Source organism: Poeciliopsis prolifica, unplaced genomic scaffold, assembly GCF_027474105.1.
Source record: "Poeciliopsis prolifica strain line A6 unplaced genomic scaffold, Auburn_PproV2 SCAFFOLD011, whole genome shotgun sequence".
Taxonomy (NCBI): domain Eukaryota; kingdom Metazoa; phylum Chordata; class Actinopteri; order Cyprinodontiformes; family Poeciliidae; genus Poeciliopsis; species Poeciliopsis prolifica.
In genome coordinates, this window is record NW_026562386.1 from 62,134 (window position 1) to 78,266 (window position 16,133).

Sequence of the window (16,133 nt, forward strand, 5' to 3'; positions counted from 1 at the left end):
TGTAAATTTAATATTTTACATTTAAATTAAATAGTCGTTCTTTGTTTCAGTTTTTTAACAGACAGTTTGTTCCAGAAACTACATACAGTAATACTGAGAAAGACCAAGTGGAGGAGTGGACTGTGGAGGCTCAGGTATCCTTACTGCACTCATCAGTGTCACCAAATACTCTGTCTTGTAAAACGCACTGAGATGGTTGAACTTAAGTCATATCCCATTCTTAATATATAGGCTTTAGCCTTCTGGTTTATCATAAAGTTGCCATTGTCAGGGTTTCCCTCAAGGTCCGCCTTCAAAAACATTCTCATGCATATTCCTATCACTGCTGCTCAGTCATCTTGTAAATGGGAGGAACCATGTTCCCCATGTATCCTCAAGCATTGATGTTTTTTTAACATGTGGCATGAGCTGAGACAAGGGATCCAAGCTCTGACAATCATCTCCACACACAATGCTTGGCAACACAGTGTACTTAACTGAACTTGTATTTTTTTTAATATCCCTGTTTCTGTTGATAGATGAATTCCCTCCCGCACCACCCACCTGCACAGCTGGCTTCTGAGCCCACCATGGCTGTGAACCAAGCTGCTCCCTCTCCTGCCACTGACCCTGTGGTCAGAAAGCAGGCAGTGCAAGATCTCATGGCCCAAATGCAAGGAACTTACAACTTCATGCAGGTTAGAACAATCTCGCATAGCTTTCTGCAGATGTCAGGACTCCTCTCGGTCTGAATAATGTTGCAAAATATTATTCAGAATGTTTTATATGCTGTTATGCTTATAAAAAAGCATAACGTCTGCTTAAAGTCTGGCATCGCTTAGAGCGGTTGTCCCCAAACACCGGGCCGCTAACCGGTACCGGTCCTTTTACATTTCAGGTAAAACGTGATAAAACTGATCCATCTCCAAAGTATGAGCCTTAAAAACTCAGAGAATGTCTTGCTGATGTAAATTGCATCAGCAGTAACCTTAAATTACGATGGTGTTGATATAAACCGTATTGTTGTAGCTCTAAGTCTGATTAAAGCATGTTTGCATTGACAGGACTCCATGTTGGAGTTTGACGGCCAGGCTCTGGATCCAGCCATCGTTTCTGCCCAGCCAATGAAAGCTCTGCAGACGGTTGACCTGCAGCAGATGGGTGGCCCTTCAAGTGAGTGATCCTAAAGGTGTTATAACATAGTGAGTTATGGATAGCTTTTAAAAATATACCCTTTTATTTCTTCTTTTGCAGTCCACTCAGAACCTAGACTTCCTCAGACAAGTACTGTATCTGGACCACAGGAATCTTCCCAAGTAAGTGCAGGAAAAGCACAGCTGAAGGTTAAACATTTAGTTCTTTTTAGTTGCCTGAAAGCACCAGTCAGTAAGTACTGAGATACATTTTAGGGATCACAAAGATGGTATTTCTTATCAGCTGTGTTGTACAGAGTCATTTGAATATTGCATGGAAATAGCTGGAAGCTTTTAGCTTAATGATCGCAGTTCCCATCGCATCCGCTGACCTTTTCCATATTCCTTGTTTCCTTGCCTTTCAAATTTCCTCCTCCCTGCCTTCCCAGACCTCTATGTCTCTGTCATCTGAACAGTCTTCTGCCCCATGTTCCTTGTCTACCGCCTTCCCACCTGTCTCCAAACATATCCACTCCGGAGGCATCAATGTGAACGCAGCACCTTTCCAGTCAGTGCAAGCGGTATGCTTTGGGTTCATTTAAGCAGCCTAGCAGCAAATACGTTTGGACTTCAATCAATTCTACTGAAAACGTCGCATCGTGTCCAATTTAACGTTTAATCAGGGCCAGAGAAGAACATTTCAGAGTTAGAATGTAGAATGTTGAAGTTTCACTTCCTCAACCAAAACCAAAAGCTTTATTATCGTGTGCCATCTGACAGGAAACTGTTTTAACCCTTTCTGGATTCACAGATCGTCAGCGAGAATTATGCCGTGTGTTAGAAAGCGAATAGATTTGAGATTTTTCATTTGTCATTTCAGGTGTTTAATATGAATGCACCTGTACCTCCACCCACTGACGGCCAAGCAGATGCACTGAAGCAATCCAGCCAATTTCCTGGTGGCTATGGCCAGGGCTTCACCAGCCAGTCAGAGAACACTGTAGAGCAGCCGGAAATGCCACAGGAAAGATTACAGTCAGGTGAGAGAGCACACAGTGCATTAAAGAGCCTTTTACTGCAGCAATCACAAGATGGAGACGGTAGCTTTGCTGTTTTAAAGTATGTAAGCTTGCCTGCTTTAGTGGCCCTTCCATTAGTGCCATTATAGACTTCTGAGATGCTCTTAACTCTCTTTTATCAGTTGTTGGTGGATTCCAGCCACAAGATCAGGTCATGCCATCAACAGGAAGTCAAGATGATCCCTCTGCAGGGTCAGGGTTCGGGCCGTCCAGCCAGTCGTTTTACAGCAGCAGAGGTGCGCCCAGGGGCGGACCCAGAAACACCCGTGGCATTATGAACGGATACCGGGGCTCCTCAAATGGATTCAGAGGTACCACAGTCAAACTGTGTCAGAGTTGGAACAATAGTGGTTTTAATTACAGCACACAATGCATCTGATCACATTGACTTCTCTAATCAGGTGGTTATGAAGGATACCGTGCTCCGTTTTCAAACGCTCCTTCCAGCAGCGGTTATGGCCAAACCCAATTTAACACGACTCGGGACTATTCCAACAGCAGCTACCAGCGTGTAAGACATGACTTCACTTCCAAACCTAATCATTTTTTTTCTGTCGCATGAGCTGGCTAATTTCTGTTTACCTACGTTCATCCTTCCAGGAGGGATATCAGCAAGGCTACAAGCGGGGAACTGCCCAAGGATCAAGAGGCCTGTCCCGGGCCAACGCTCAAGCAATGAGATCCTAAAGGATCAAAAGAACCGTCCTGTTGCGCCACGTTGAAACATTCAGGATTTTTGAATGTGTTTGCCCAAGCTCACTTTTCTAACATTTAAGTTCTGATGGTTAATTTTATTTCAGGTTTTTAACTCTCTCCCCCCCCCCCCTACTTATTGATCAGCCTGCCGACATTTAGATCCTCTAAATGTTCTAACTCAACATGCTCAAGTTCATCACATGTAGGATTCTCAGAGAGTCTGTGTCATGTAAAACTACAAATAGATGTTCCTGTAAACTTGAAAGAGTTCATTAATTTATTTTTTTTACAAAGTAAATGCAAAAAATTACCCTGCCACTGTCGATCTGAGTTCATGGGAATGGTTTTCTTGTACCATACTGTCGACGCTTCTCCCTTTTGATCCAATAATTTTCATGAGCATTTGGTTCTTTTTTCTCCCCCGTTTTGTTTTTTTTTTTTAGCCCACTGTTCTGTTGCGCCGTAACCCATTTGTACACTGATGTTATTGGTTAAGACTGTTTCAATAAAGCTGTATCCTATAAACCTTGTGCTTAGCATTTAGTATTTTTAATTTGATAAATTCTGTTGCCCTGAACTGTGAGCTTGATTGATGCCCAAAATATTTGAAAGGGCCTCTATTGAAGGACAGATAAATACATCACTGGATAGGGGGGGAAAGACAACAGGAGAGGGAATAAATTCTGGAAATAAAAATATTTTCTATTTTCTTCATCATACTTTGTATAGACCTTGAGAAAACTTACGTTCTGTTCCTTTCCACAGCAATAAGTCCCATATTATATAATAAGAATCACTATTAAGCAAGTATGATAAAAGGTAAACAGTTTTATTATCTCGAGCTGAATCTGTCGTATTGCCAAATGATTTGTATGGAGCAGCAGGCATTCAGAAACCCGACCTGTATCTCTGTGCAGTATTTGAAGGAACATGTCAAAAAAAAATGGAGTATGAAGTAACAAATCTGTTTTTACCTCAATAAGATGTCTCATTGCTAAATTAAACATTCTATTAAAAAAAAAAATCAAATGGGAAAAACCAAGTATAATTGATGAAACAACAGACTGAATATCGCACCAACTTAGCCAAACAAACAGCCTTTAAAACAAAGTTTTTATATATGTAGTTTAAACCAAATAAAATTCCACTTCCTTCTGTTTGCAATATCAAAATTAACACAATTATGGTAAACAACCTGTACACCTAAACTTCTTAAAATCTTTCTTAAATTAACAATTGTTCAATTTTACAAACATGGTACATACACATTTAAGTATAACCAGCTGTATTCAAAATAGTCACTATTCTTATTCTACGCGACTAATAAATTTTTAATACAAAATCCTTCCAGGAGCATGCAGTAACTTTCCCTCCATGATGCTCAAGGGCACTTTGCCTGGATAGTCTTCCATGATTCAACACACCTGAACTGAGTTAGTGGATAATTGAAAGGCCTCTGCAGAACCTGGTGAGAACTCCTCTAGGTCACCCAATAGGTGGCCTGACCCGAGCAGCGACGCAGGTAGTGCGCCAGATCAAATCACAAAAACATACTTAGCAATAATTCAAATGGAGCTTTTGCAAGATTTCAAAGTTCAAATGAATCTCCATCTCCCCCTTTTCTAAATTTGTCTCACTCTTAAATTTATTTCCAGCACAGGTAGTTGAACAAAAAAAAAAAAAATCAGGCAGCAGCTGCTGGGTGACTTGAAGATGACGACGGTTATGTGGCATTGTTTAGGGCAGTGAATTTTCGGTAAACTTTTAACAACAACCTTCCCTTCACAGAAATATATTTTTAGATAGATCTGTCACAAATCAGATCGATGCTTACTTTTGAAATTAATACGTTCAGATTCCAACACTTTCTCTTGTTTTCTTGAATTTTCCTGGTCCCACTTATCTGTAGAAAATCTTAAAAATGTGTTGTTTTTTTATCTAAAGAAGTTGGAAGGATAGCCTAAAAGGCGATGCAAGAACTACAGAGAGAGACTAAGAAGAATTTTTACATTTTAAAGCTCTTTAAAACCGTTACTGCACAAATCCAAGAAACTCCTCAATCAATTGTGAGTGTATTGTCCACTGCATGCCAAAGCCACAGAAGAGACTTAAACACTGCTCTATACGGATGGTAAATATTCTTCTTATTTCTTTGCACTTCTCTAGAGTAATTATCAATACAGGTCATTGGTGGGTCATTTTCAATTTTGTTCATATAATCTGAAGATTGCCGCTATAAAAAGTGTATCAGGTATAACAGATCTGATATGTGCCAATCTTCATTTGTATTTAAAAACCTAAATGCTGGTTGTACCTGTTAAAGTGGTCTTAGGATCGAGGGACATCGCCCCTCTCTAAGTACAAGTTTAAGTACAGCGAAAGACCGGTGTTGATTTATTTATTTTTTTGTTTGTTTTGACACCGTTATGCCAGGTTATGCTGGCCTTGTGCAACATCCTGCTGGTTTGGCAGTTCATCGTGATGAGCTTGGGGTTGTCCTTGCTGAGGTAAGTCTTGATTGTGTTCCTCCTGATGTTCTTGTGGCATATCCTGATGGTGTTGGGGTGTCTCCTGATGTCCTGGTGGGTGGGCTTCTTGATCAGGATGCAGATGGTTGTCAGCTACATGGACCTCAGGGACGGCGTTTCTTTCTACTGCAACATGAAAAACAGTTTTATATTCGCTGCCAAGGCAGGACATTTCAACAACAACAACAAAAAAACGTGCAATCAACACTTACCGTGAACCTCTGGGGGAGGATCTACTTTCTCTGACTTCAGTCGTTCCATATGTTCAACAGCCTGGAAAGAGTTTTGATTAGTAACAATAATGTCAAAAAAAAAAAAACATTTGAAGATATGATGATAAAAATTGGCATAGGGAAGATTATTTAAATTCTTCAAATTCCCCGTAATGATGGCACTCCAGAAATATCCAATTTGGAATGCTCTTCTCAATAAAACATAGTTAATCATATCTTTAACATAACTTGATTGAGGTTTTTACTTTTTCATTACTTAGATTCAAAAATGATTTTCTTACCAACCTTAGCGTATGTTAGCAAGAAGGTAATTGGCTAAAACTAGTAGCAATTGCCAACTATGACAAATCCCATCATACTCCTTGTAATTAATTTTTTCAACAACATAAAACCAGATGTCAGGGATTCTTTCAGACTCTGTATCCACTCCTTACCTGCTGGAGTTCAACTTTCTGTGCATTCAGCTGCTGCTGCTGCCGCTCCAGTTCCTCTCTCTGTTTTTGAAGATCAACGGTCCTCTGATTGAGGTCCTGTTCTTGCTGAGTCAAATGCTCCTCAAACTCTCTCATCTCCTCGTCTGTATAAGCCTGATTCTGCTCCAGAGTCTGACCAAAAATACAGTAGGAAATCATGTCAAGAGGCAGGAATGTATGTTTATGGTAAGCGTTTCAGGAATTGGTACCTGCTTAATGCGACAGCCTCATGCTGTTTCTTACCTCCCAGCTATCTGGCTCCAGGAATTCCTTTTTCTTTGTAGCAACCAGAAACTCATCTAGAGACACCAACCTGTCTTTGTTGGAATCCACCTAAGCCAGAAAGTTAGAACAGTGAGCATTTCAGATCAGACTCGTCTCAAACGACAAGTGGGTTGAGCATCAACACGCAGACATCAAAAAAGAGGTAGACATAATTATCTTTTCCCATTGATATAAGCAGCCCAAACTTTATCATAGGGCTCCATAATGTTATGCTGCCACTTCATTAGGTACAGGCATTCAATTGGTTGTTGTCACAAACAGTGAATCACAGGGCAGTGAAGAGACAACATGGTTTGGTCTTAAAGCAGATGAGATACAACAGCAGAGGATCACAACAGGTGCTTCTTCTATCTCCACCAGAAATGACACTAAAACTCACAAATGTAACGCTTTCTTTAGATGTCAGATCTGACTGCGAGGTATAGTGTTAACCAGTTTGTAGAATCAGAAGTAGGTACGACATGGAGTCATGATTGGGTGAATAATTAATACAACTGATGCAAAAGGTTTGTTGATACTGCTATTTATTGCAGTGGCAATAATAATAATAATAATAATAATAATAATAATAATACCCAAAACAACAACAAAAAAATAAAGTTCTCAAAATAAAGAGAAAACAAACCAACAAAACAATTGTAATAATAATCAGTGACACTTCAAAACTTAATAGAGTCCACAAGAGGTCCAAAAATGAAGGGAGAATAGTTATTTTCCCTTTGTAATACTCCTGAGAGTCTGTTCAGTTCCTATATGGAAGGTGTAGTTCTGTTTTCCTACCACCAGATGGTGGGTGGGTAGCGCGCCATCTTCCGTCAGCAAGTGTGTCAGTGAAGGGAAGCGGAAGAAAAAACCTGACCGTCGAGTAACGGATTGTCATGTCGGTCACATGGGTGACACAAAGACTTGCTAAGTCATTAGATAATAGATTACAAAAATGTCAAGTCTGGTGAGTCAGTTTTAGCTGAACTTTTATATAGAAGACAGGTTTCTGTCCTAGCCCTGTCTAATGGATGTAGGGGATTGTTACTTAGGAAACTCTGGGACCTTTTAAAGCTGACCACATCCCTTTGTGACCTCAGTGTTAATGGTTTTTCCTCAGCAGGATAATGCACCACGTAATCGTGTGAAACTTTTAAATTTCAAATCACAGTTATTTATATTTACTTTTTTTTTAAACAGCTTGCTGAATCTATGCCACAAAGAATTAAAGCCATTTGGAAAGAAAGAGGGTCCAACCAAGTATGAGCATAGAAAAAAAGAAAAAAACTTTTAAAATAAAATTGATGACCTCATTCATAACATGCTCTCTCATCCGCAGCCTCTCCTCTTCCATCTCCACCATATCATCCTCTTCATTGGTGGGGTCATAGATTTTTTCCAGCTGAAATGATACAGCGAGACAGAATGTACTAAATCAGTCACTGAAATGTAACATTTTCAGCTACTGTGGCTTTACCTCCTTGGTGAACAATGCTTCAAGCTCTTGTTCATCGAAGAAACCATCTCCATTAGTATCTGCATTTAAAGGAAATAAAATGAATGAAAGATATGTATGGAAATTCTTATCTTTGGTTAAATAAATGGCATTAAGTGAAAGGCTGATAATCTTATTTTACGAAGCGATTGTTGTCGAAAGGTTACCATGCAGGTTGAAAAAGGTCTTTGGATCAAAGTCTTCAGGGTCTAACCCATCAGCTTCCTCCCAAACCTCTTTTAGTTGATTTTGGCTGCCCTACATCATGACATTTAAACATAGCTCAGTTTATTTAGAACCATGTTGCAGACAGAAAAATAATCAACTGTGTGAACGCCACATCTTTAAACTATATTGCAACGTGCTATCGGCTTTATGTGCTTCTCCAGTCAATGCCACTCACTGGGTGGTTGACTTTAGGGTGATCCGCATGCTTCTTCTTCATCTCCTCATAGTGCTCCTCCTCTTTCTTTCTCTGCTCCTCATCCAGAGTTTTCAGGTGCTCCCGCCTGTCATGCTCCTTCATCATCTCATACCTCTTAAACTCCTCATGCCTCTCTTTGTCAAAGTTTTCCAGGTCATTTGTTGCCTGTAAGCAGGTAAAAACATTTAGAGGTTAAAAATGTAACTTTTTACATGCAACATAGGCTCCCTTAGCAGTTAATGACAGTAATATATAATGTGTGGTTTAGCCATCTAGTCTATGATTGCTTATATTCCTACTTTGCATTTCTTGTTGAGATTTCCTGAACAATTTATTATATTTCAACTGAGCCGTCTTTGTATGCATGTTGACTTTTGGAAAAAACCTTGAAAATGAGATGTAGCTGATTGCAAGTCAAAAGATATCATTAAAAATAGAATGCTTTTATGCAACTTACTTTGAAGATATCTACTCTAGGGTGGATCTTTAGATAAGGTAAATAAGGTAAAGGTGAGTCATGTGACACAGGCAGGAGGGGAAACTGTAACAAGCAGCAGGTATGCACAGATAAGCGAGTTGTTTTTCAGTTTCAGTAATTTGACTCAAGAGTGACAACGAAAGTCACTCTTGAGTCAAATTAGTCAAATTGAGGCTGTTCAATTCTGACTCTTAAGACGACGGTTTTAGTGGTTTTAGTGCACAGAAAGAAAATGAAGATAGCAATCTGACTTTTCCTGGTAGGCTACTGTGTCTTTCCAATGTTTTTAACCCTCTCAGACTCAAATTACTTGCAAAGACTGGCTAAGTTGTTGCAAATCTGCAGCACCTGCCTGGAGAGGGTTAAGAAGCTGTATCACAGGCACTGATTGGAAAAATCATTTACATTATGTATTTGTGTATGTTACCTTTACACATTTTATTAAAGGTGAAAAAACAATCTTTCCGTGTAAATATCTCATGTTACCAACTGGACACCTGCTGCAGCTAACAGACTAGTTCAGGCCATATATATACACATTTTTTTGAAACGCTGGAAGTTCATAAACGTATTTAGTCATTTTATTTTGTTGGCGGATATATCCAGGTCAACTCCATAATTCGGAAATTATGTTACTGTATGATTTATGTTCTATATATATTATAGAGGCAGATATTACCGATTTAATGAGCCGATCCAGATCTTCAACTTCAAAGGTGTGTGGGTTCATGTGGTTCAGGTGCTCAAACTGCTTTAGGAGAGCCTGGTGGTCCACAGCTATGTCTGTTCAACAGGTAAATGTTTCAATATTTAAAATCAAGACAAAATACAAACCCATTTCTCAACAATAAGAATAAATACTTTAAGGATGTAGCACTCAATTTCAAATGTAAAAGCATAAAAGTGAAATACAATTTTGCTGAACCTCTTACCATTTCCTCCTTCCAGATCATGCTTGGCTTTAATCAGAGTCCTCAGTCGGTTTACTTCCTGCCTTTTCAATTCATCTAGTTTTGTTCTGACATGATGGCTGACAAAGTCCAGTTCTTGAGCCAGCTTGCCTTGCTAAAAAAAAAATCAAAGAAACAAGGAGGGACAGATGTTTTTTCTGAGGAAACATGTCTTAACGCATTATAGATAATTTTGCTTCTAAATATGAGTTTAACAAAGTGGTTAGGTGGTGTTACATTGCATTTTCAAAGCATTATAGCATTATAGCTGTGTATCTCAGCCAAGCAAGAGATACACAGCCTACCTTAATGTCTTCCATGTCTGTATTGTGCAGCTTTTCTCTGAAATGTTGATCTTTCTCAAGAAAATCAATGACTTCCCTGAGATAGCGGTCGTAGTGGAGTCCAGTGTCCTGTAAAATGTTACAAAGTTGTCCGTTAACTGTGTAACCAAACCAATACCAATTATATCCACTGCACAGTTTTTCTAATATAACTTTGTGTCATAGCGCAACAGATTATTACAAAAAAAAAAAAACAACAAAAACAACAACTGGGTGACCTAACTACTGTTAACTGTGTTTTGCTTACATTTACAAGAAGAGAGGGCTCTGGCATGGCTTCAACATAATTACACATTAATTAAGGTCTATGTTATTTTCATGGTGGTGCTGGTTGTGTATGAGTCATGTGAATGTTTACCACACTGGCTGGTGGCTCATCAGGCTTCTTCTCTGCCTCTTTGACTTTTGTCTTGTCGATGCCGATGGGAACAGCCTGGAGGTGCTGAAGCTGCACCAGCAGCAGAACCCAGCCGGTGAGAAGAGCCCAGCTCCAGCCCATCTGGGCATAAACATAAACACACATATTAAAATATTAGCCTGAACTAATTCACAGATTTAACCTTTGCACTGCATAATTCAAATTAAAACCCGCTTGTCCGTGTGTGTACATTTTAGTAAGTATGTTTCGAAGCTTGCTTTCATATTGGTGGCTAATTATAAACTAAAGGAGGCTGTTGGTGGTAGCTTTGGCTAACCCTTTCAAATTTGACATACAAAAACAAATTGGGAACTAGTTTAACGTTGCCTTGATGGTCCGGACCTCACAGCTTACAGTAATAAACGTGTCAAAGAGATTTCAGAGTAATGTTATCGGATTAACAAACAAGGAACCGCTGTCATGTCAGTGAATACTCACTTTAATGTGAACCCTGTCCCCCATCTGCTCTGCTGCCCCGCTGTTCCTGCCTCTCAACTGGACCTGCGTCCGTAGCTAACTGGCTAGTCAGCATGCTAGGTTGTGCGGCAGTTAGCATTACCCTTATTGGATACTTTTGTGGAAATGAGCAGCAGGTTGCGTTGCATGGAACAGTACGTGGCGACATGACGGCAGAACAGGTGGGCGTCCCTTTAAATGGGGGGGGGATGTCAATCCAGGAAGCAAAATTAACTTTTTATTATGTGCCTCTATTGTTTTACATAAAATGATGGTGGTTCTAATTCCAATAATTATCTTCAGTAATTATAATTAGTTTAAACATGTATTTTTTCCACTTTAAGTTACTTATAGTTGTGCCATTTCTGGCAATGGTTTGGTTGTAATTCCTTTTGGTTGTGTCACTGAACTGGTGCACTTCATAAAATAGATTGCATCATGAGGGTAGAACATTATGTAGAAATATTGAAGCAACAAGGATATAAGCCAGGAAGTTAAAGTTTCAATACAGCCAAAGTAGTTCCGAATGGCTCCAGGACAACAAACTTAATATTTTGTAGTGGCCATCTGAAAGTCTTGATCCCAGTCCTCTGGGGAATTTGTTGACGGCTCCAAACAGCCGTGTGTAAGGTGGCCAACAAACTTGACCCAGTTGCACCAGTTCTGCTTTAAGGAATGGGCCAGAATTCCATCAAATTATTGTGAGAATTTTATGGAAGGAAACCTAAAATGTTTGTTCCAAGTCATATAGCTCTAAGGCAGTGCTGGCAAATCCTGAGGAAAGGCATGTAAACTTCTGATTCGAAGGTATGAATACATAAATCTGACAGATTCTCTCTTTCATTTTTGTGACACTTAGCAAGTAGAAATAATTTAGCTAATTTTAACCGTCTTAAAACAGGAGGTGTTTGTTTTTTTGACAGTAAGAAAAAAAAACGATATCTAAAAATTATGATGCATATGTTTTTCATTTATTTTACCAAGCAGATGATCAGCACCATTTTCAAGTTTCACGCCATCATCCTTATAAAATTATTTTAGCAAAATATATGCTCTTTGATGGTAGTGTTTTAACTGACAGGATTTGTAATAATGAAAATGGGGGAGCTTTATGGCTCTAAATTATATTATTATTATTATTATTATTTATCGTTGTTTTCTAATCAGGTTTTAGTGTCACCAGGTTATTTACAAGGTGTGAGTGTTGAAAGCGGCATTATTTGCTTTGCTTATTCCAAAAATAACTTCTGTGTGCAGAATCCCACAAACTGCATTGCGGTCCAAGCTTTCACTCAGCTTAAGAATCAGCTCTCTGTGATTAATGGGTCCAAGTCCACCTCTGTAGTTCTGCTCAGTGGCCTCTTGGGGAAACCTGACATGGAAACCTTGCGGCTCTGCTTACAGATGAGCAAACTTTTCTCAGCTGAATTATTATCCTTTGGCCAATGAAAGTAAATATGTAAAATTATACATTATGTTGTTTTTTTTTGTTTGTTTTTTTTTTTACATTGACTTGAATTTGTATACTTGGCAATCAGTTGGGTAAAGTTTGTAATCATGTCGTGTTATTTTAAGAAATCCTGTCTTTAATTGTTAATATTTAAAAGTTAAAAAAATTTCCTAGAGTTGCTCACATCCCAAGTTAACATCTAATGAAAAATACAGTTTTTTTTTTAGAGTTTAACAAAGCTTAACATGTAAGTGTGCTATATCTCCAGAAGAGGGCGGAATTGTGCTTAATTTATCATACTCCATAATTCTAATACTTCAACCTGTTCAAAAGACAGAGCATAAAACTGATTTTTAACCTTTGCTATGCGAGAAATAGGAATGACATTTTCTTCAAAACAAAATTGTTTATTTTTCTGTTACTTTGTTTAATTAAGAGTTTTGTTGATTTTGTGGCAAATAAAAAAATATGGTCTCCTCTTCCCCTAGAGTTTCTAGCAGCATAAGACTGGCACAGCTCAGATAAACCTTGGCACTTAGTTTTATAGATATTATCTTTCTACTAAAATTGTGACTGCTGACGTAAAAGAAAATCCAAAATTACTATTTATAAGCCTTGGCAAGCACAGCAAGATAATAAATCTAGTTTCTCTCTGGATGAGTGAGCTTATGACTAAATGTAACATTCTTGCCCTGTAGATGTCAGTGTAATAGTTCAGTGAGCTGGGAGGTAATTAATCAATGTCTTAAGATCATAACCAAATTGGAAATGAGAGATAGCTCTATAGCATATGACGCTGATCAGCACTTCTTTTTTTCATCAACAGCTCTATGTTGATTAAATGTGTTGCAGACTAAAAAGGAGGATTACTATTAAAAATGTTGCACTTGTGCTGGTAATTTATATGCTCTTTAAAACTCTCTCATTTGAAGAGCATTTTTTACACTGTTGACATTAAATGTGAGCATCTCAGAGAAGACAGTAATGAGGTTGTGCCAGATAAATTAGAAACCAAACAAGCTGAAGAAGATTATAAGGTGAGATTAAAGAAATTTTTGTTTCGTTTTCTGCTCAGCATCTCCACTAAGCTGTGATTCAGCGAGAAGAGACTCTCTGAGGAGAAGACAATAACATTGAGTCACCTTGCTGCATTGTGAACCTCTGGCAGCCCAGAGGCAGGATTCAGCAGCAGAGAATCCACTGCAGATCTGCACTGGACTGCGCAGCAACTGCATGTGTGTGTGTGTGTGTGTGTATGTATTTTCTATGGGTACATTACTATGTACAAATGAAGGTCTGTATGGTGAAATGATGATAAATCACAACAAGGTCAAATAACAGCAACTGAGTACAGCAAAGCCATGATTACTCTGCAGTATACGGTGTAATTGTCCTGCTGCTACCCTTCATGTCGCAGACAACTTGAGGGGTAGGAATCTATTTTTGCAAATGCAAAAATGTAATGCTGATTAGTTCAGCTTCAGACTAATTTAAAAAGTTTTTAGTTTATGCAAATCTTTTCTGTTTCTAGGTTGACCCACTCTAACAATGCAGAGCACTGCATACAGAGCTCCAAGATGCAGTACATTTTCTCATCCAATCTGCTGCACTTATGCGGTGCTGCTTTGACGTTGTGTCATATTAGGAACGCAATGTATACTTTACCCTTTTTCTTATAAGTTATGACTGAGAAGTAGGTTATACAATTATAAACACATAAAACACATTGCAAATACATGTGTATCTTGTCATCTGTGGTATGGCCTGGGATGTCTCAGTATTTGCAACTGGGATTAGAGCTGGAGAATAAATTGAAACAAAGAATATATTAATTACAATATCATAAAAAAAATACATGCATATTCTATAGATTAATCACATAATGTGACATTTTTCAAGTTTTTTTTTTCCAGTTTAATTTGATTATGATTTTCAGCTAATGGTAAGTCCAAATTCGATTAATCTAAAAACATAGAAAATGGACCAATGCAAAAAAGTATATTTTATGATTAAACAGAAATCTTGTGTTACGACACAATTATAGGGAGGACTCTGACTGTTCAACCACAAAATATATTTGCTGAAGAAGCTAGCTATTCACAAAGTGAAGTATCTAAGCACCTTAATAAAAAGTTGAGAGGGAGGAAAAAAAGTAAGATTTAAAAAAAAAATGACAGAGCCACAAGTTGCTCACCTCCATGGCACGCTGCATTACTGCAGTAATTCATGTGAAAGGAACACAGACCAAGTATTGACTGCAGCATCTCTCTCTCTCTCTCTTTCCCACTCAGCTCCCCCAGACTAGTGGCGGCAACCATTAGCAAACACCTGGTGAAACTGCATGTCTGCTGAACTTACCATACGAACTTCTTCTCAGTTTAGCGTTCCTAAAGCAGCGATTGTAAATGGCATAAGTATATTTGTGATGGCATGCTGAATTAGGATTATTGAAAAGGGTAGGAGCTTCTTAAAGTGACAGAAGCCAATTTAAAGTCATCCGATACAAGAATGATAAAAAGTCACATTTTGTTTTATTTTTCATACAGTATTTTCATAGCAAATGATGGTAACAGTTACTAGGATTTGCAAAAAAATAGCACTATGGGTCTGGAAAATATATGATGCCTCCCAACCTCTCCAGTGAGCTGGTTTCTCAGGCACACAAAGAAATGTTTAATCTCCCATTATCTTTGAGGAACAGAGCCATAAACCACTTTGTAGCATTTCAGCAAAGCCAATGTAAAAGTGAATCATAAATCAAATATTTATAGTGTTGTTGATCTCTTTTCTGACCCCATTTTCCCATCAAAAGATGCTCAAAGTTTAATGGAATCAACATTCTTCAGAAAACCCATGACACCCAGAGATGAGACTTTGTTTTAACTCTTTCTATGACTGACAAATCAATAGGATGCAATGGAATACTACCCAGTGGGAACTATTATTTATTAATTTCAAATATATGAGTTATTCCCAGTTGAAGAGCTTTTTTATGATGATGTAACACTTTGCCACCTGCCTCTTGAAGCTCAGTAAAATAACTCTTGTGACACTATGACCTGATATTGAACACTGGCTTCCCAGCCCTGAAGTGCAATTTATTGACAGAAGTGCTAAATTGAGCCTGCCTGTTTGATGCAGTGTAAGCAGTATTTTAATGTGTCATGGTCAGACAAGTCCTCTGTCCTTAAGGCATGACTGCAGCAGAGGCAATTTGAAGCAGGCAAACTATAAGTCCTCCATACAACTGCTGTAAGAACACACACTTGAGAAAATAGTTTCACTCAACATAGATTTGCTTCTGACTCCACACAACTTCGGCAGATGAAGGGCAACAAGGCCTTCTGCCAGCTTTCTTACTAAGTTATTCTAATAACTTAAAATATTTAGGTGGGATGTTACTTTTGGTCCATAGTTTCATTTTGATGATTATGGCTTAGATGTAGTGAGAGCCTAAAAGTAAGTATCTCAGAAAACAATGATATTGTGGAAAAGTTAAATACTGGAAATTTATGAGTCCTTAATTAGCCACTTAACTCACTTAATTTTCTGAGCCTGTAAATGGTCTCTCGGCCTGGGTTAGTAGCCTAGACACGCTCGGGAAGACAGCTGACTTGACAGATGTTTAGAACAAGTCAATGACGGTCATTATTGGAGGGGAAGCCACATAAGGCCATTAACAAAGAAGCTGAATTTTCAGAGTGCTAATGTTTCTTCTAAAGCTAAATAA

At 38.4% G+C, this 16,133-nt stretch overlaps 2 protein-coding genes across 4 annotated transcripts in view; one reads left to right on the forward strand and one right to left on the reverse strand.

Annotated features, from left to right (window-relative positions):
• caprin1a (cell cycle associated protein 1a) overlaps positions 1 to 3,911 on the forward strand; it is an 8,571-nt gene extending 4,660 nt beyond the window's left edge. The window contains exons 9-17 of one of the 2 annotated variants that reach the window (XM_055036629.1): positions 51 to 134; positions 519 to 677; positions 1,044 to 1,152; positions 1,234 to 1,295; positions 1,562 to 1,693; positions 1,993 to 2,152; positions 2,314 to 2,502; positions 2,593 to 2,702; positions 2,792 to 3,911. In XM_055036629.1, the coding sequence (XP_054892604.1) occupies positions 51 to 134; positions 519 to 677; positions 1,044 to 1,152; positions 1,234 to 1,295; positions 1,562 to 1,693; positions 1,993 to 2,152; positions 2,314 to 2,502; positions 2,593 to 2,702; positions 2,792 to 2,878 (1,092 nt within the window). In that variant the 3' untranslated portion in view covers positions 2,879 to 3,911. The remainder of the gene's footprint in view (positions 1 to 50; positions 135 to 518; positions 678 to 1,043; positions 1,153 to 1,233; positions 1,296 to 1,561; positions 1,694 to 1,992; positions 2,153 to 2,313; positions 2,503 to 2,592; positions 2,703 to 2,791) is intronic. The other variant, XM_055036630.1, reaches the window with a different exon arrangement.
• On the reverse strand, positions 3,701 to 11,054 carry nucb2a (nucleobindin 2a). Of its 2 annotated transcripts, none has more exons than XM_055036632.1 (13): positions 10,936 to 11,054; positions 10,438 to 10,578; positions 10,041 to 10,148; positions 9,718 to 9,850; positions 9,465 to 9,568; positions 8,287 to 8,472; positions 8,051 to 8,141; positions 7,866 to 7,924; positions 7,698 to 7,790; positions 6,365 to 6,454; positions 6,083 to 6,253; positions 5,628 to 5,688; positions 3,701 to 5,538 (listed from the first exon to the last, which is right to left on the reverse strand). In XM_055036632.1, exons 1-13 carry the CDS (start codon positions 10,957 to 10,959, stop codon positions 5,312 to 5,314), a joined length of 1,488 nt encoding a protein of 495 aa, XP_054892607.1. In that variant the 5' UTR covers positions 10,960 to 11,054; the 3' UTR covers positions 3,701 to 5,311. The 2 variants fall into 2 exon arrangements, with proteins under 2 accessions (XP_054892607.1, XP_054892606.1); XM_055036631.1 differs by having other exon boundaries at positions 3,701 to 5,541.
• Between the last annotated feature and the right edge of the window lie 5,079 nt (positions 11,055 to 16,133).